The sequence below is a fragment of the Notechis scutatus genome, chromosome 1 (assembly GCF_049901735.1).
Source record: "Notechis scutatus isolate UNSWTSFEM ecotype Mainland chromosome 1, rNotScu1.2, whole genome shotgun sequence".
Lineage (NCBI taxonomy): Eukaryota > Metazoa > Chordata > Lepidosauria > Squamata > Elapidae > Notechis > Notechis scutatus.
The window spans coordinates 76880232-76897884 of NC_142009.1; the positions used below are offsets into that span (position 1 = coordinate 76880232).

A 17653-nucleotide genomic window follows, 5' to 3' on the forward strand; every position below is an offset into this window, starting at 1 on the left:
TCTGTTTGTTGAATGCTTTTCACATATGCTTTTGGTTAACAAAAATACAATAAGTTATTGGGACAGTGAGCACAGTTTACATCAGTCATTTACTGTAATCAGTCTAATGTTTCAGGAATCAATGAAGTTAACTTCTTTGCATTCAATGTTGAAGTAATTACTCCCTAATTACCTCAATTTGTTTTCTTTAAAAAAATAAGCTAATGCAATAAACCTTTCACTCTCTACATTGAAGGAATTTTTTTGACACCAGTTTTAATATAAGTTGCTCTAACAGCATAAAACCCAAATGTAAATATATCAGGTGTATTTCTAAATTGCCTTTGTCAAGGAGTAACCAGCACTAATCTGTCCTTTCTGGCAGACTATAAAAAGGCAAACATCTTTGGGAAATGCCAAGTTGAGTCATCTTGCCAGATTTAGATATCTTTAATTTGTTTCTTCTAGCACAAGAAATCTGTCAGCAGCCTTCTTATATTTTCTTCCTCCTGTTTGTTAATGTATTTTAAAACTCATTTAACCTCATTCTGTCCTAGTGATATTTTAATTTCAGTGCAGTTCAAGCTTGACAAGCATGGTAAAGCTAAAAAAAATATTTACAATTGATTGAAATTTCATTCCTGATCAGCTCTGATCACACAGAACTGCCTAGCCAAAACTTTTGTACCTTTGGGGCCTAGAAATTGAATACTGATGTTGCTTTCTTCCTCTGTCTCTACAAAACTACTTTGCTTTTGTTCTTATTTTCATTTTACACTCTTTTAAGTACACAGCTATATACAACTATAGGTACAACATTTTGAAATATTGAAATGAATAATTCCTAAGAGCAATTTGTGACAATAGAATTATATATCTGCATATTCTGTTAATCTGTGTGTTTCATATTAATCTAGATGCCACAATTCACACAACAATTTACAAGAAGTGTTATTAGGAACATGTGTGGTGTGAAATTATTACTAATGGAAATCCAGTATTTGTCAATCTCTAATACATATTGAAATTCACAATTGGTTACTTAGATGATTGTATGAAATATTTGACTATTCCATAAATTAGGTCTTCAATCTTTGTTGTTCATTTTAAAAAACCAGGTATAATATTTTGTGGAAACAGAATATGCATCTACTGATCTGTTAAGAATCAAGTAAATATATAAAGTTATATAAGAGCCACAAACAACAAAAACACTTTTTGAAGCACACTATATTTTTAATCTAAACAGTTTAAATTCAAAGTTTAGCATTATTTAAAAAAGTATCAAATTCTAAGTAACAAAAGGATTTTTAAAAAGACATAAAAATTCCTATGCATCATGGTTATCTTCTCATACCCAAATGTCTGGATAAAAACCCATTTTATATTGCTCAAATTGAATCTGAATAAAGCCGTCTAATCACACATTATTAGGCAATTTATAAATGTAGATATAAATACAATATACTGTAGAGACCAAATCAAAACACAATCATCAAAAACTATTCTACATATTATCGAGCAAAACTTCCGTTAATGAATTGAAAAGAATATTGGTCATTGTTAACAATTACAGCTATCCTCTTTACTTTTTAAATATATACAATCAGTTACTTTATCCATTTGGTCTCTTTGGCTAAAATCTGTCCAAAATCAAAAAGTTAAGGTTTTCCAAATGATTCTTTCTTCTTTAAAAGCTTTTGGTGTCAAGGGCACATCTACAAATTCTTGTTCCTTTAAGGCATTATAGAAATGAACTGAAAAATCCTACCTCCCAACAGATCGGAAGGAAAGGTATGAAAACTTGTAAGATCATCTCCCAGATGGCAAGAGAGATGCCCCAAGGGAGAGCTTGGCCTAATTTCATCTCCTTACATAACCGTACATAATTTGTCCAAGTTATAGGTTTTAACTTCATAAGACCTGGGGCTCCTAAGTCTCATATCTTAGCCTATCCATGTGTAAGAAACAGCAAAGACGGACAAGTCTGTTTTAGTTTCTTTGTCTTCTTACAATTACACCAACAATGCTAAATAAATGTGTCCTTTTACTGCTATTCTGTGGCTTAACAGAATCAGTTCTGAGTGACAGAATGAACTTTCTTTCCCTTTACTGGCTGATTAAACCATCCCAAAACAAAATGATAGAAACTAAAATAAACATATACTCCTGCCTTCTAGAAATTATAGGAAATTCAAAAAGACAAAAGTGTGTGTGTGTGTGTTTTCAAACTAGTGTGGTTGTAGTCTAGCTGTACAACTGTATTTTTGAGAAAAGGTATTCATCTTTTCAACAAAAGCACCCTAAACTCTTTCTAAAATCTCTGTTCTTATATAAGGTACATAAATCACCAAAACTTTTTAATCTTTTATGTGACTTTAAGAACATGCAACCTCAAACATAGATTATGTAACTTTGTGAGCTTAGTCGACTTCGGATCAAGCTGATTCAATAATATTAAAGATTACATAAAAATAAGCAATTCTACTGAAAATGTGTATGTGCGTATGTATGTGTGTATATACTGTATATGTATGCACACACAAACACACACACAAACACATATACATACTATAAAGTTAGCTTCTACAAGACAGAACATAATTATTTTAAGAATAGATTAAATGCAAACTTTTACATCTCCAAGACATTGATTTCAGACAACAAAAAAGGCACATACATTGTATGTGGTAATTTTTTAAAAATAAGCTGTTACTACATTTTCACAGATTTTTTTTTTTAAATGTCTGTTTAAATATCTCATTTCTACAAAGTGAATTTACATTTAAAGTACAAAGTGCAAATACTATGGTTGCTCTTTATTGACCTTTGGTGAGGGAATCTCCCACATGTCCGAGAGATCTGCCTTGGCTATGATGTGTTCAGCCTTGCTTCTTTGAGGATTGCTGCCAATAAAAATTTGAAAAACAGTATTTCATGCTGTATGCTACTATACTATACACGATGGCATTAAAATAAGGAAAAACAGTTTTACTAATATTTTGAAACAAATGTATTGCGATTAAAATAGAATATTCCATAGTGTTAAATGTATCACAAGAGGATCTTATAATGATCAGCTATCAATTATCAAAGGTTTCCACTGCAAACAGTTCTCTCTTTTTATCCTTTGTTTCAACAACAAGCAATAAAGTTCTGAGGAGAACTGCTTTGCCTCTAGCTACTGTCATAATTGATAGAAAGTAAATCTGGGGTGTGTGGAAAAACTATTGCTTTGTTCTGAAGTTCTCCAAATTCTTCCCTCCCCACTCCACTTCTGAAGTATAGCTGCAACTATACTCTGAGGAATTGACTCTCTTTGATTACATCCGCAGAGCCTGTCAGGTCTGGCAGAGAAAGTATGCTATGAGTCCCATCTGCTAGGGAATTACATTTGGTGGCTTCCAGGAGTTGGGTCCTTTCTACTTGCAGAATTCACCTTGTGGAATTTCCTTCCCCTACCCAGAAGTGAAATTAGCTCCTCCCCTCCCAATGTTCTGCAAGTCCCTGTCCTGGGATGGGGGGACTAGGGGAATGGAGAAATTTTGCAATGGCTTCATTACTACCATTAATATGGTTAATATCACCCTCTTCTGTTTTTGTGCTTTTAAATAATTACTTTTAATAATACTTTTAAATATACTTTCTATAAGTGTATGTACTTTTTGGCAACATACATATATTTTTATTTATATTTTAATATAGAAAACCCTTAAAACGAATATAAAAATACAACCAGAGATTTTTCTTTTAGGTTTTATGGACAAGGAACTTGAAAAAAAATCTGAAACTTTCTTGTTGCACATGTTGGATGCTCTATGTGCAAAAATGGAAAGATACTTTCATTTTCACAATGGAAGAGTAGCTGGAAAAATTGATGGAGCTAGAGAGATGGCCAGATTAAGTGCTTTAATCAAAGAAAATAATGCATCCTATTTTTGTTTCTGCTTGGAAACTGCTTCTAGATTTTGTGCTTCAGACATAAAAAATGAAACTATATGACTTACTGAGCAGAAAGGTTTGTTGTTACAGAAATAGCTAGTATATAGTAAATAGTTGAAGCTATAATATTGTCTTTAATCTATTGTGCTGAAAAGAGTTGGAGGTGAATACTTTTTTTCTCTTTATCCCACACTTCTCTCTTCTCCTTTTCTTTCTTCCTCAGTTTTCTACTATCTTTATTTTTACTTGTGGTTTACAGTTTGATAAGCTTAATTAAAATCATATTTAAAAACAAATATGATAAATAAATGCACAAATACATAAATTTTGGTCCATAAGAACAAATTCCATCAATAGATGCAATTTTCACCTCATGTCTGGGGCTAAAAACAGACTGCCATATATCCTCCAGAGATCTCTATAACCTCTATAATTGCAACTCTACCACATTCTCAAGAACTAGCTAAGCCTCTTGAGAAACAGGCAAACCAGTGCCTCTTTCAGAACTCCTTCTCCTTCATTTTTTTAAAGTGTTGATTACTGCCTCGATTCAACTCTTAATCCTTTTTAAGCGGATTAACACTTTAATCAGCTAGGTGAATGAAACTGCACATGTAGTTGAGTTAAAATCACTTCTCTGAATTTCACAGGTTTACAGAGCTTACAGAAAACATAACAAGACATCACTTTTGCAATCTCAGTAGATTCCACCTATCTGGCTTCCAACTCAAAGCAAATGGAAATGGAAATTTGCAAATGGAAATCCATGAAATGTTATTGCAAGTTACATCAATCAGTTATTCTGCCCTATATTTTCCTAAGGGAGGTGAGCCACATTAACAATACAGTTGGCTGACATTTGATAGATGCACAAATAGTGTTGTGATGTGAAGCATATAGATCTAATAAATACCTCCTGATTGCAAGAATCAGAATTGTGTTGTTTTTTCAATCTTGAATCAGAATTGTCCCTGTTTTGGCCACCCCAATTTTTTTTCATTTTCTGATAGGGTTGCTTCTGGTTTCTCTTCATCTATTTCATTTCCCAAAGTTAAGTGACCAGGTAAAGATTCTCCATTCAAAAAAAGCTCAGAAACTTTCTGAGTTTAGTCGTTGCTTGCAGACATTTCATTATTTGGCTAGGTCATGTCATCATTTCTCTTCTATTAGTATCAGAAAAAAACAAAACACCTGTCCAGCAACCTGGCCATATTTGTATTTCAGAGCTAACAAAGTATCCAACTGGATTAGTTTCCAACTTTTGAGAAAATCATGTGCTCTGTGAAATCAGCCCTTCTTCCTGCGCAGACTGTGGCTCTGGTTAATCACAAGAAAGGGATTGTTGGAAACATCCTCTGGAACTAGATCACATAACGTACACTTCAAGTTAAAGGTGAGATCTAATGTGTGGCCAATTACATGTTATATTTTTTTGCAGACAGACCTGATGTTCAAAAGCAACCTAAATCCAAGTTATTCAGAAGTCTGGATATCTGGTTTATGGCTTAAAAGGGGGATCCTGGATAAGGGATTGCAATAATTTCCCCTCTGTCCATGAACCAGTCCATACCAACATTTCCTGCCATATTTCTTCCAGCTTATCCTTATCTTCTCCTTTTCTGATCCACTTAGCTTCCCACCAATCAACCAAGGGCCAGCTAACAATGCTCATACTGATGTCCAACTACAACAGAGCAGAATAACCTTGCCTAACAGCTATTCACTACCATATCATGCATGCAAACTCTATTTGCCAGTAACAAAAAGCTGGCCCTCTTCAGCATTCCACCCATCTAACTTCAGAATTCCTGGTTCCAATTCTGTGGAATCAGAGGAAGCATGGAGAAACCCACTTCCACTGTCTTCTCACTCCATGGCAATTCCCCTCCTCTTTTCTCCAGCTCTTCTTTGGAGGACAGATAATTATTTCCTGAAGCCTTCAGCATCAGGTATAGCATTTGCCATTCATAGTCCTATATTTGTGTGGATGAGACCTATCTCTCTCTCAGAAGTCAAAATATAGTGAAAGTACTACACAACTCAATCAGGTCAAAGCAATAGACGCAATCTACATAGACTTCTGTAAAGCCTTTGATTCAGTGGTACACGACAAACTACTCCTAAAACTAAAATTTTATGGTATCTCTGGACACCTGCATAACTGGATAGAAGCATTCTTGTGAAACAGACAACAAATGGTCAAAATTGGGAGTGTCCTATCAAATTCTGTACCTGTCAACAGTGGTGTCCCCCAAGGCAGTGTTTTAGGATCAACTCTCTTCATACTCTACATAAATGACCTCTGTGATCATATTAAGAGCAATTGCATTCTCTTTGCTGATGATGTAAAGCTATTCAACACCACAGATAATTCTGCTACCCTTCAAAAAGACCTCGACTATGTATCAGAATGGTCAAACAAATGGCAACTTCAAATCTCAGCAAATAAATGCTCTGTCTTACATATTGGTAACAAAAATCAGAAAATAAAATACAAGCTGAATAGTCAAGACCTTGTTGATAATCCAAACTCTGTCATGGACCTTGGAGTACTCATCTCTAATGATCTAACTCAGGGGTGGGCAAACTTTTTGGATCTAACTGCTAGAGACCACTGTAACTACATAGCCAAAAAGGCATTAAGAGTTGTTAATCTAATCTTACGTAGCTTTTTCTCTGGTAATATTACACTAATAACTAGAGCATACAAAACATTTGCTAGACCAATACTCGAATACAGCTCATCAATCTGGAACCCACATTACATATCTGATATTAACACAGTTGAGAAAGTCCAGAAATATTTCACAAGAAGAGTTCTCCACTCCTCTACTCGTTGCAGAATACCTTATGCCACCAGACTCTAAATTCTAGACCTAGAAAACCTAGAACTACGCCGTCTTCGGTCTGATTTAAGCATGGTATATAAAATCATACATTGCAATGTCCTACCTGTCAATGAATACTTCAGTTTCAACCATAACAATACAAGAGCACACAATAGATACAAAATCATGGTTAACCGCACCAAACTCGACTTCAGCAACAGAGTGGTCAATGTCTGGAATACTCTACCTGACTCTGTGGTTTCTTCCCCAACCCCCAAAAACTTTAACCTTAGACTGTCTACTGTTGACTTCACCCTTTCCTAAGAGGTCTGTAGGGGGCGTGCATAAGTGCACAAACGTGCCTACCGTCCCTGTCCTATTGTTTCTTTTATTTTTCTTATACATATCCATGTACTCATAACTATGTTTATACTTATACCTATTATCTTGTAAGCAACTGACAAATCAAAATAAATAAATAAATAAAATAAAGTTGTTCGGATCTCCTGGGTCACACCACTTCATAATAGCAGCCATGGTACCTCAGGTATAAATGCTTTTCCCTATTACCTATGCAGAAAAGATTTCCCCCCCACTCTGGTCAATTATATTTTAGCATAGTCCTTTTGCATAAAAGCTAGTTTACTGAATGGCAGCCATTCAAACCATGACTTCTCACCTGCAGTCTGAAAGCATTTTAGACCACAACTCTATTGCTCCAATTTACCACTTCTCTGTTCATAATGTGTGTATTGAGTCTTGGGTCATTTGTGGCCCATTCCCTAATGGAAACAGAGCCGATTGTTGTCTTTAAGGTAAGTAGTTCCTTTTTAAATGTTTCTTGTGAGGCAGATTCAATTCCAAAGCCTTCCTTTCAAGCAAGCGCTCTTCTAATGAAAGCCCCCTTTGGAATCTGTGAGGACCTTTTATGGCCTCCCATTGCTGCAGCAGTTAACTGCCAAACAGATGGTTTGTACAGCTAGGGCCATTTCAAGGCTATCACTTCACAGGGTGAGCTTTTAAAATAATTGCAAATGACTCAGCAGAAATATTGGATCAAATAATTCTTTAAGAAAAAGAGAGAAAAGATAGCACTATTGCACTATATCCTTTACATGTTATCAGATGACCAGAAAGTTAGAGGAGGCCAGAGGGGAGAAAAATAAAGCCAGTTTTGGATTTGAACAAAGAGTAAGTCACATGCTCACAGCCACAACAATTACATAATCAAAATAAATGGTTGGGGCAGTTTCAAGTTCTACCAGAGTTAAGAGTTTTCAAGGCCACTTTGTTCAAAATGTAAAATAAAATGTTTAAGGAATTAAATCAATGAGTGATGTAGAAAGGAGTGATTTGGGTTTCTTCTGGATTCTTCCAAAGGTGTGAAAAACCTTTACTAAATTCCCACTGGTTTAGAGAGGATAACTGTCAAGAAAGTAGCAGAAAATGAGAAATAATCACATATAACCTGGTAGCTTGTTTCTCTCCTTGCAGAGGTGAATGCTTTCTCACTTCAATGTGGTTGCCCAACCAGGCAAATTCCAAATGTTATCAAGAGAATGGAAAAGTTATCCCCCCCTCCCACACACACACACTCCCTTCTTATACGTACCTGCCTGTTAGAAGGAGTACTTTCAGCATGTCTTCTGGGAACTGCTGAGGAGCAAAAGAGACAGGAAGTTATTTGAGAGTAAACAGGATTCTATGTAACAATTTAAACAGACTTTAAACCTTTCAGATATGCATTTAAGTTATTCCTTAGCAACAGAACTAGATGCAATAAATTTGATGATCTTGCTTGGCTTGTGGGGAAAGTCCTGATCACAGAACAGGGGTCTAAGTTGCCAAACTTGGCAACTTAAAGACTTGTGGACTTCAACTCCCAGAATTCTCCAACCAGCTTATTTTTTGTACACGTTATTTTTCTCAATGTCAGATGAGATTTCTTGCCAAAACATTCTGCCTTTAGTCTTTTGCTCATTTCCAAAATTTATTTTGCTTTTTATTGTTTTAATATCTGTTTTTACCATTTCTTCTTCAAATGTTGTGATGATAAATACTATTTTATATGCAGCTCAAAACACACAATTCATACATCCTTTTGCAGAAACACAACAAAGTTTACCCTTTTTTTTCCAAGTGACTGGAAAGATCCCCAAACAATTCAGTAAGAATTGAGCTGATTACTGAAAGTGGAATAAAACCTGGAGATGAACCGAGGGTGAAATAGGGGCAATACCAGGATGTCACAGTAAGAAGTCATCACTCAAAGGAGCAGAATAGTTTTCAGGCCTCGCTAACAACCATCCTCAATCTGGGTTACAAATAACTCATTAAGAAATAGAAGAAGCAAACTCCGTGGATGTTGCCCACTGATCTCATTCAATAGCAGCTAAACCAGTGTTTTTTAACTCGGAAAAGCATGGACTAACTCCGAGCATGCTGGCTGGGAAATTCTGGGAGTTGAACTGCAAACATTTTTAATTTAAAAAAAACTAAGCTATACAGTACAAGAGCTAGTAATGAATTCTACTTACTATGACGTTTCTTTGTATCTGCTTTATTGTCTTCTTTTGTTACACCCAGACAACCCATTAGTTCTGGAACTGTCAAAGATTTGTCATTGTTCACATCACAGTATTCCACAAACTTTTTCACACATTTTTTGGGCTTGGATTTTTTCTTCAAGAATTTCTTAAAAGGTTTGATTTCTTTTTTGCCTATATCGCCACTAGCATTTTTATCCAGTTGCTTAAAATACCAATGAACAACTCTTTCCTCCAGGGTATGGTTTGGATCTGGTTCTGAAAGCCTACAAAAGAAATAGTTCATTAATTGATTAAATAATATGGCAGAATAACTTTTTGGAAAGTAGAATTTAGGACAAAATGGACTTTAACTTGATTTATATTTAAATTAAGTTCAATTAATATAACTCTGTGTGTGCACACATGTCAGGGTTGACTCCTGGTGACTGCCTAGACAAGTTCTACACTTTTTGTGACACAGTTTTGGGGATGTGGTTTGTCATTTTTTGACCACAAACTACTACTTGGTAAGCTAGAAAAAGTGGGAAAGAAGCCAGATCACAACCAGATGGATTTATAACTGGCTGCAAACCATACTTAATGACTAGTCTTTAAAGGTGCTACATCTACATGGTGGAAAGTAAGCAATGGGGCACCACAAGGTTCCGTCTTGGGCCCTGTACTCTTCAAAATCTTCAAAATAGATGAGGGATTAGCAGGTGAACTTTTCAAATGTGCAGATGATACTAAGCTGGCAGGAATACCCAACACCCTAAATAATAGGCTCAAGATCCAAATGGATCTTGAGAGATTTGCACCCTGAGCCCTATCTAGCAAGATGAAATTTTGTGTAGAGAAAAATAAAGTTTTACACTTAAGCAAAAAAAACACCAACCAAAGTACATGTACAGGTTAGGTGAAACCTGATTTAATAGCAGTAACTGTGAATGGGATCTTGGAATCTTAGTAGACAATCAATTAAATATAAGCCAGCAGTATGTGGCAGCCGCCAAAAAAGCCAATGCAATCCTATGATGCATTAACAGAGGGATTGAATCAAGATCACATGAGACATTAGTACTGCTCTATAAAGTCTTAAAGTATACCCAGAAACTTAGAAAACACCCATAATACTATATCCAGTTTTAGTCACCACACTATAAAAAAGATGTTGAAACTTGAGAAAGACTACAGAGAACAGCAACAAAGATGATTAGGGGCCTGGAGGCTAAAAAATATAAAGGATGATTGCAAGAACTGAGCATGGCTAATCTAGTGAAGAGAAGGACCAGGGCAACATGATAGCAGTGTTCCAATATTTGAGGGCTGTCACAGAGAGGAGGGGGACAACCTATTTTCCAAAGCACCTGAGGGTAGGACAAGGAACAGTGGATGGAAACTGATCAAGGAGAGATTCAACCTAGAAAGAAGAAGAAATTTTCTGACAAAACAATCAACTAATGGAATGGCTTGCCTTCAGAAGCTGTGTGAGCTTTATCACTGGAGGCTTTCAAGAAGAGGCTGGACAGTCACTTTTCAGAAATGATATAGAGCCTCCTGCTTAAGCAGGGGGGTGGACTAGATGACCTACAAGATACCTTCCAACTCTGTTATTCTGTTATTCTGTCATTGCTTCCTTCCTAGGGCTGAGAAAGAGGGACTAGCTCAAGGTCACCAAGATGGTTTCATGCTTAAGATAGGACTAGAATTCTTGGTTTCCTGGTTTCTAGCCTAGTGCCTAAATTTCTATCCTAAACTAACTCTCTAATTAAACATGATTGGTCATATTTTAAACATTTTTTTTCTCTTGGTCAATTTAAAACAATACTTTTACAGTAGATTCTGGATGTCTCACCCAAAGCTTTGGGGAGAAAGACCTGGAGCCTCAATTTCTGTGGATCTAGTTTAAGTGTTTAAGAGCTACTCTACAATCCTCTTCATTAATGTCTCATGCCAAGAGGTAATACACACTAGAATATGTACAACAACCCTGTTGCATGGAAAAATCAATAAACTGTAGAAAAACGTGTTTGCAGATGAGGTTGTCCACCATTTGTCTTCTCTCCCATAAACACCTGCATGACGGGCATGGAAAAGAAGATGGGAAATCTCAAGTTAATTTCTCTTCAAAGTATTTTTAAAGGTTGTATTGTTTGCTTTTATGCCTATACTTCCTTCTATATAGTTTTACTATTTATATAGTTTTATTATTACACTTTGTAGGCCTAATTCTAGAATACGTACATGTGTAGTATTAAAAATTTCATGTTATTAAAACAAACAAGTTATCACATGCACAGTACATCTAATTTCCATATTATGGGCATGTTCTGAATAAAAAATTTTTTCATTGTCTCTGCTTTTTTAGATTTGGCAGTCACTGTGACCTATGTCTCAATTCTGTTTGTTAAGTCCAAAACACAAATGTATTGTACTATAAATAAGTAGGTGAACTGTGGATTTTAAATTTTCCTTAATATCAGGGGGATATTTCTTTCTAATTTCTTTCTTAAGAAAAGCTTAAGATATCATAAAGCTTTTCATAAAATGGCAAAATCCATAGTAAAGTTTAAATCACATTGACATCTTTAACTGTTATAGCTTTTTGACAATAATATTTTAATATATGTTATGATTTGAAACCAAAACAATGCTATGCCTGGACAAAACCAATTCATATTTATTGCTAAAAACTTTAGTAAAACTTCTAATAATGCCAGCATAAAAAAATATGACTTGCAACTTTTTAAAAATGTCTTTGAAGAAAATAATATTTGTTAGTCAATTGACTTCTTTTTTTAAATTGTAAGACACATGTTTTACATTTCTTAAAACCTGGAGACAATGATTTTCAAGACTGAATATTTCATTTCTTCATTCCACAATTTATACATATAAGCAATACTAACCTTTATTCTATTTTTCATTCCCAATGAAATTGAATCGTTCATTTCACTTTGTCCGCTGCATTTCTTAAGGTTCTTAAATTTCCAGATATTAATGAGGCTACTAAAACAATTAGAATGTTCTGTTTTGTCAATATCCCACACTCTCCTCATTCCCTCCCTCCCTCTTTCTCTCTCCACCATAACCTATTAGGATTCTCAATGGTTTACAATGACCATAAAAATTCTAAAAACACAATTAAAACTGAAATAATACAACAAATCCAAATCTATAATGCAAACAACAGATGACATCTCCTCATCCCTCCCTAAACTCAGTTTTACCAATCTCTAGAAGGCCTTCAGGAAGGGGGGCTGTTTCTTGTGCTATAAAAATTTAAGTGAAGAGGAATATGAAAGAAATGAAAAAAAATATGGAAATATTATAAATGTTCCTAGAAGTATGATATTCTGTTGAAAAGAAATGTTAAAGATGTTAAAGATTATAACTAACATTAATGATAGAGCTGAATTGGAATAGAATAAGTATTTTATTTATTATTGTTATATATATATATATTTTCTCTTTAAGAACTTAGTGCGCATTTTAAGAATGTACCAAGCAGAATTCGACTGGAAGTTATGTGTTATATTGAAAGTTATAATTGTAAAGGCATAAATTGAAGTTTAAATAAGAGTTGAATGGACAAAAATTAAAAGAGGCAAAAGTGTCATACTCCAATCAATAACTACAGGGGAAAATTTTGTTTAATGAGAAAAGAAAATATGAAATTGAAACAGGACAGACAAAAGTATAATGATTAGAAAGATATTGAAACTTAGAAAAAGATATATGTAATTGAATTTAGACAGGAATGAGATAATTAAAAGTAAGATTGAGAAAACTAAGGGAAGGGAAAAATTATTGAGAAAATGTTAAAATAGTAATAAGATATGGAATAGAACACAAAGATGAATATGAAATTGAATTTGTGTCTGTATGGAGATGTGATAACTCGGGACCATGCTATTCTCAAAAAAAGAAATTTTACTTGTATTATGTTTTGTGAAAACCCAAATAAAATTTTTATTAAAAAAAAAAAAGGAAGGGGGCTGTTTCAAGGTATAGGGCTGCAGTAGAAATGCATATCCTTTCGTGTAAAAATATTTGAGTTTGCTTTTTCTCTAGCCACCCTTTTTTCAGCAACTTAACTTTTAAAAGTGTTTTGTTAATTGGCGGGCAGCAGATTTAATCTTATTTAAGACTTAAACTCATAATTAATTATGTCAGTGAGTTTGTTTTAAGCTGATGAATTCTGGATCTTACATAGAAATCCTGGCCAACCTTCTATAAAACCCTCAGAGATGTACTAGTAGACCCAAATTTGTCTTCTTACCCACCACTCTTCCAGGGTAGGGTCTGGGATCTTTAATTTTCATAGTCCTATGACCCAGACCTAACTAAGAGTACTTCCCATTCAATCTGGTCAAAATTGATTTAGTCATGAGCAGACTAAGTTGCTTTGCTTTCAAGGCATTTTACTTATAAGTAATTTTAATCAGGACTGTGCTCTGCTAAATTTTATTTTTACTGATGACATTTCTATGCCACCCTATTCAAACAGTTTTGAACAGTATACAACAACAGAATAAAAACAGCAGGAAAAAAAACCCAAAATAACATAAACCATACAAGATCTGATACTTGAGTTTGCTGCATCAAAAAGAAATAATACCCAATAACGATTGCTTTGTGCTTACATGGAACATATTCATAATATTATTTTATCTGTGATAAGATGAAACGTATATTGTAGATGCTAAAAACAACAAAAAAATGAAATGTTATTATGTAAAATACAGTTCTTACTTTAAATGATATATTTAATTCTCTAATTTCTGTTATTGCACCAATATTTTTTCAGCCATTTCAAATGGATTATCAGTGAATGTTCAAAAGACAGAGGCCTGTAATTAGCAAGGAAATGCTGATAAACACCACAGAACCAGGGAGAGAAGAGAAAACAGTTTGTCTGACAGCAAAATCCTGTACAGATTTTGCAAAAAGGAGGAAATGTCCACTCCTTTTGGGAAAGAAGAACCCACCTGCTGGAAGACACTCCAGGATCAGAGACAGCGTGCACCATATCTGTGGAAAGTGCATCTAGAACACTGGTCAGAAATTCATTCTTTTTGGCACCAGGACAACCTAAAGTGGGGGAAAAAAATCTATCCTTTATTGTTTGCATTATTTCAGTTTGCTTTATTGGAGAGCTGCAGTTCAGCTGGAAAAGGGATATCATGGCATTGCATTTTAGGATTGCTCCAAATCTGACCCTGGGTGAATCATCTAAGGTTCAGAAAACTTCCATAGAACAGAGAAGAAGTTCATAATTTTACACAATGAAGCTGCTCAGGTTATTGAAGTTATAATGTTGCCAAAGATAATTTTTACTGAGTCTAATGGAAATTTTATACAGTTTCTTATGTCAGTATGGTTTTGATGACACCACAAAGACATATTGTCTGTAATCTCATCCCAATTTCCATCCAGAGGAATCTTCATATTGTTTGCTCAAGAACTCCATCTGTCCCCTTTTAAGCCTAGAGAAGTTTGCCCTTCAAATGCTTCAGTCTATAGATAACATCTGGAGTTTCTCCCACATTTTTATTTGGTGCTGGTTGTTCAGTTTGCTCTTCCCTTGTCATCGCCATCCAGGCAGAGGTGGTATTCAGCCAGTTCTGACAGGTTCTGGAGAACCAGTCGCGGAAATTTTGAGTAGTTCAGAGAACCAGTAAATACCACCTCTGGTTGACCACACCCCCATCTATTCTCTGCTTCCCGAGTTTCAGCTGGTCAGAGTCCCAGCTGATTGGCTGTGTCTTCTTTTGTTGCCCTGCACAGGAGAATGGAGCTGGAAAGCAGGTTAGTGGGGTGGGGAGGGAATGGGGATTTTACAGTCTCCTTCCCCTGGAGTAGGGTGGAAATGGAGATTTTGCAGCATATCCTTCCCCTGCCATGCCCACCAAGCCACGCCCACCAAACCACAAGCCATGTCCACAGAATCGGTAGTAAAAAAAATTGCATCCAGGTTTGGTTCCACCCCATCCCTTTTTCTTTTACCTTCCCCCATCTCCATCCTTTTATATTTTTTTTCCCTCTGAGTTTTTCAGCTATAAAGTGAAAGTCTCTACGTGAGGGACTTGTGTATTTCTCTGTGTGAGAAGGATTTGTGAGAGTTTGTGGTTGAAATATACATATGGAGAATCAATTGAATTTATTAAAAAAAAATTTTTTTCAGTACTTAATTAGAAGTCATTAATTTCAACACTACAAATCCGTTTCTTCTTCTGTTCTGTCTTTTTGGATTTTAACTGGCATTTACTGGCACTTACACACTTATAAATGCGAATAAGAGTGTGTGTTTGTGTAAGTAAAACAAATGTTTAATGGCTGGAAGAGAAATTCCCTAGACAGGATTTTAGATGGAATTGGTGATTCTGGATGAGCAAGGAAATAATAATTTTTATTTCCAGTCTTGTTGGGTAAGATTTTCTCTTAAATTCAAGACTATTTTCTTTTCAGGTAAATGTGATCTTTTTTATTTGTGCAATTTTAAAAGTTATTAGGGCTTCAAACAGTAGGAATAATTTGAAAATAATTTACAATAAATTATTTTATCAATAATACAAATTCTCTATAAACCTACATACCGACAACCATATAGCAGCTAAAGCTAACAAGCAGGAAAATGAAACAGAAGGCAGCATAGATTTAATCAAAAGTTCACATAGCTTTGGCTGATGCATGCATACCATTACATCTTCAGACTATTGCCAAAGGCAAAGTCTTTAAAACATAAATATTTCAAACTAATGTCTGTCTGCTTGCTTATAACAATAAATTGCAGTATATTGCTAATTTACTGAAGTATGTCTTGGCACCATTTAGGATAAGGCCAAAAAGATATTAATATTTTGGTAAAAAGTAACTTTGTAAAAACTCTGTTGGGTCATACTCCTCTGCCACCAAGGTTGTAGGATCTGAGAGATCCAACCAGGTATATTCAGATGGGAGTGAAGGAATTAAAATCTGAGTGCAATCTGACATTTTATTTTTGAAAGCAGGCCCATCTAAGAACTACAAAAGGTTGGGTTACAGCAGAGGTCTCCAAATCTATCACTAAGATCTTTGAACAGACAGTATGTCTGACGCCGAATGTTCCCTCTCTACAATAGGAACTTGGCATTGCCAGGGTGGGGTGAAGGTTTCCTGGCAAAACAGGTGGAGTTGGCCAATTCTGCCAAACTCCCTAGGGACAGGATTGGACTGGAGCTAAATCAGCACATGTCACCACTTGCCTCATTGAGCCTAATCCATAGTGCTCCCTTGCCAGATTCTCATTAATCTTTCTTGCAGCTCATGTAGTAGATAACCTGTAAAATATAGTTCAGAATTTTCTCGGCTTCTGTGGGTTTGATGCTCAAGGCATATCCTACCGATAGCTGTTGTACCTCTTCTGACAGCAAAATTGCCAGTTTTTTTCCATATAGACAGGATCTACAGTATTTAGTCTTCACAATCATTTACTGAAAATTCATGCACAAAATAAGGGAATTAATATTCTGTCCTAGAGGGCTGAAATAAGTAAAGCAAATTCCTAACTTATTTATAAGGCTTATTATTCAAGAAGGATGTTTACATCCTTCTTACGTGCAAAACATAAAAATCACCAAACCGGTAATTACACTGGTCGGATTCCACCCCTGCAAACTGGGCAACATCATCACTGGCTAGCACTGATGATGTTACCTAGTTTGGGTAATGAGACATCTGCAAGAAAACAAGCAAGCTCAAACAGCACCAAGGACTCCTCAGTCGTACTTCAGTTTGTCATATGACAACTGAACAAGCTTGAAGTTCATCTGAAAGGAACAAAAGGCATGGTTTTGGATTCATTCCATAGCTAGTATATCCAGCTGTCAAATACGCATAATGAACACTGATAGTGAGATTTATGTTTTAAAAATTGAAAGAAAAACTGATTTAAACAAAGGGAATTAAAGGAGGAAAAAAGAATAGAGAATCCATAAACAAATAGAACAATAAATGATGAATTGCAGGCAGTAGATCTTCTAAGCATAATTCAGGGAATGACTTTTGTTTAGGATCATATCTATCAACCATGTGTGACATTTTTGCTTCAAATGTCCCAGATCCTGACCTCAATGGGTTGCTCTACAGTTACTTTCATTTCTTAGCATCAATTATTATTTTCCCATTCTTCAAACAACTTCTTCTACTAATAAATTTGGATGGTTGATTTCCTATTGTTTGGGAAGAAAAAATATAGCAGTTCTTTCTATATTTTTGGAGAATTTTCCGGGGGCAAAATAGTATATTAATTTATTGCATTTCTTTTTTTGAAAAATTATAGATTTAAAGAACTCCACAATAAATAATCTGGAGGAAAATGTATGAAGCAGGGAA

At 35.1% G+C, this 17653-nt stretch overlaps 1 protein-coding gene across 7 annotated transcripts in view; it reads right to left on the bottom strand.

Annotated features, from left to right (window-relative positions):
• Positions 1-1194: 1194 nt before the first annotated feature.
• Positions 1195-17653, bottom strand: part of SMOC2 (SPARC related modular calcium binding 2) — a 135702-nt gene continuing 119243 nt past the window's right edge. For 4 of the 7 annotated variants that reach the window (XM_087968435.1, XM_026669508.2, XM_087968420.1 and 1 more), the window contains exons 10-13: positions 14269-14371; positions 9287-9561; positions 8362-8405; positions 1195-2885 (exon numbers count right to left, since the gene is read on the bottom strand). In XM_087968435.1, the coding sequence (XP_087824561.1) occupies positions 2862-2885; positions 8362-8405; positions 9287-9561; positions 14269-14371 (446 nt within the window). In that variant the 3' untranslated portion in view covers positions 1195-2861. The remainder of the gene's footprint in view (positions 2886-8361; positions 8406-9286; positions 9562-14268; positions 14372-17653) is intronic. The other 3 variants (XM_026669509.2, XM_087968423.1, XM_087968413.1) reach the window with 1 other exon arrangement.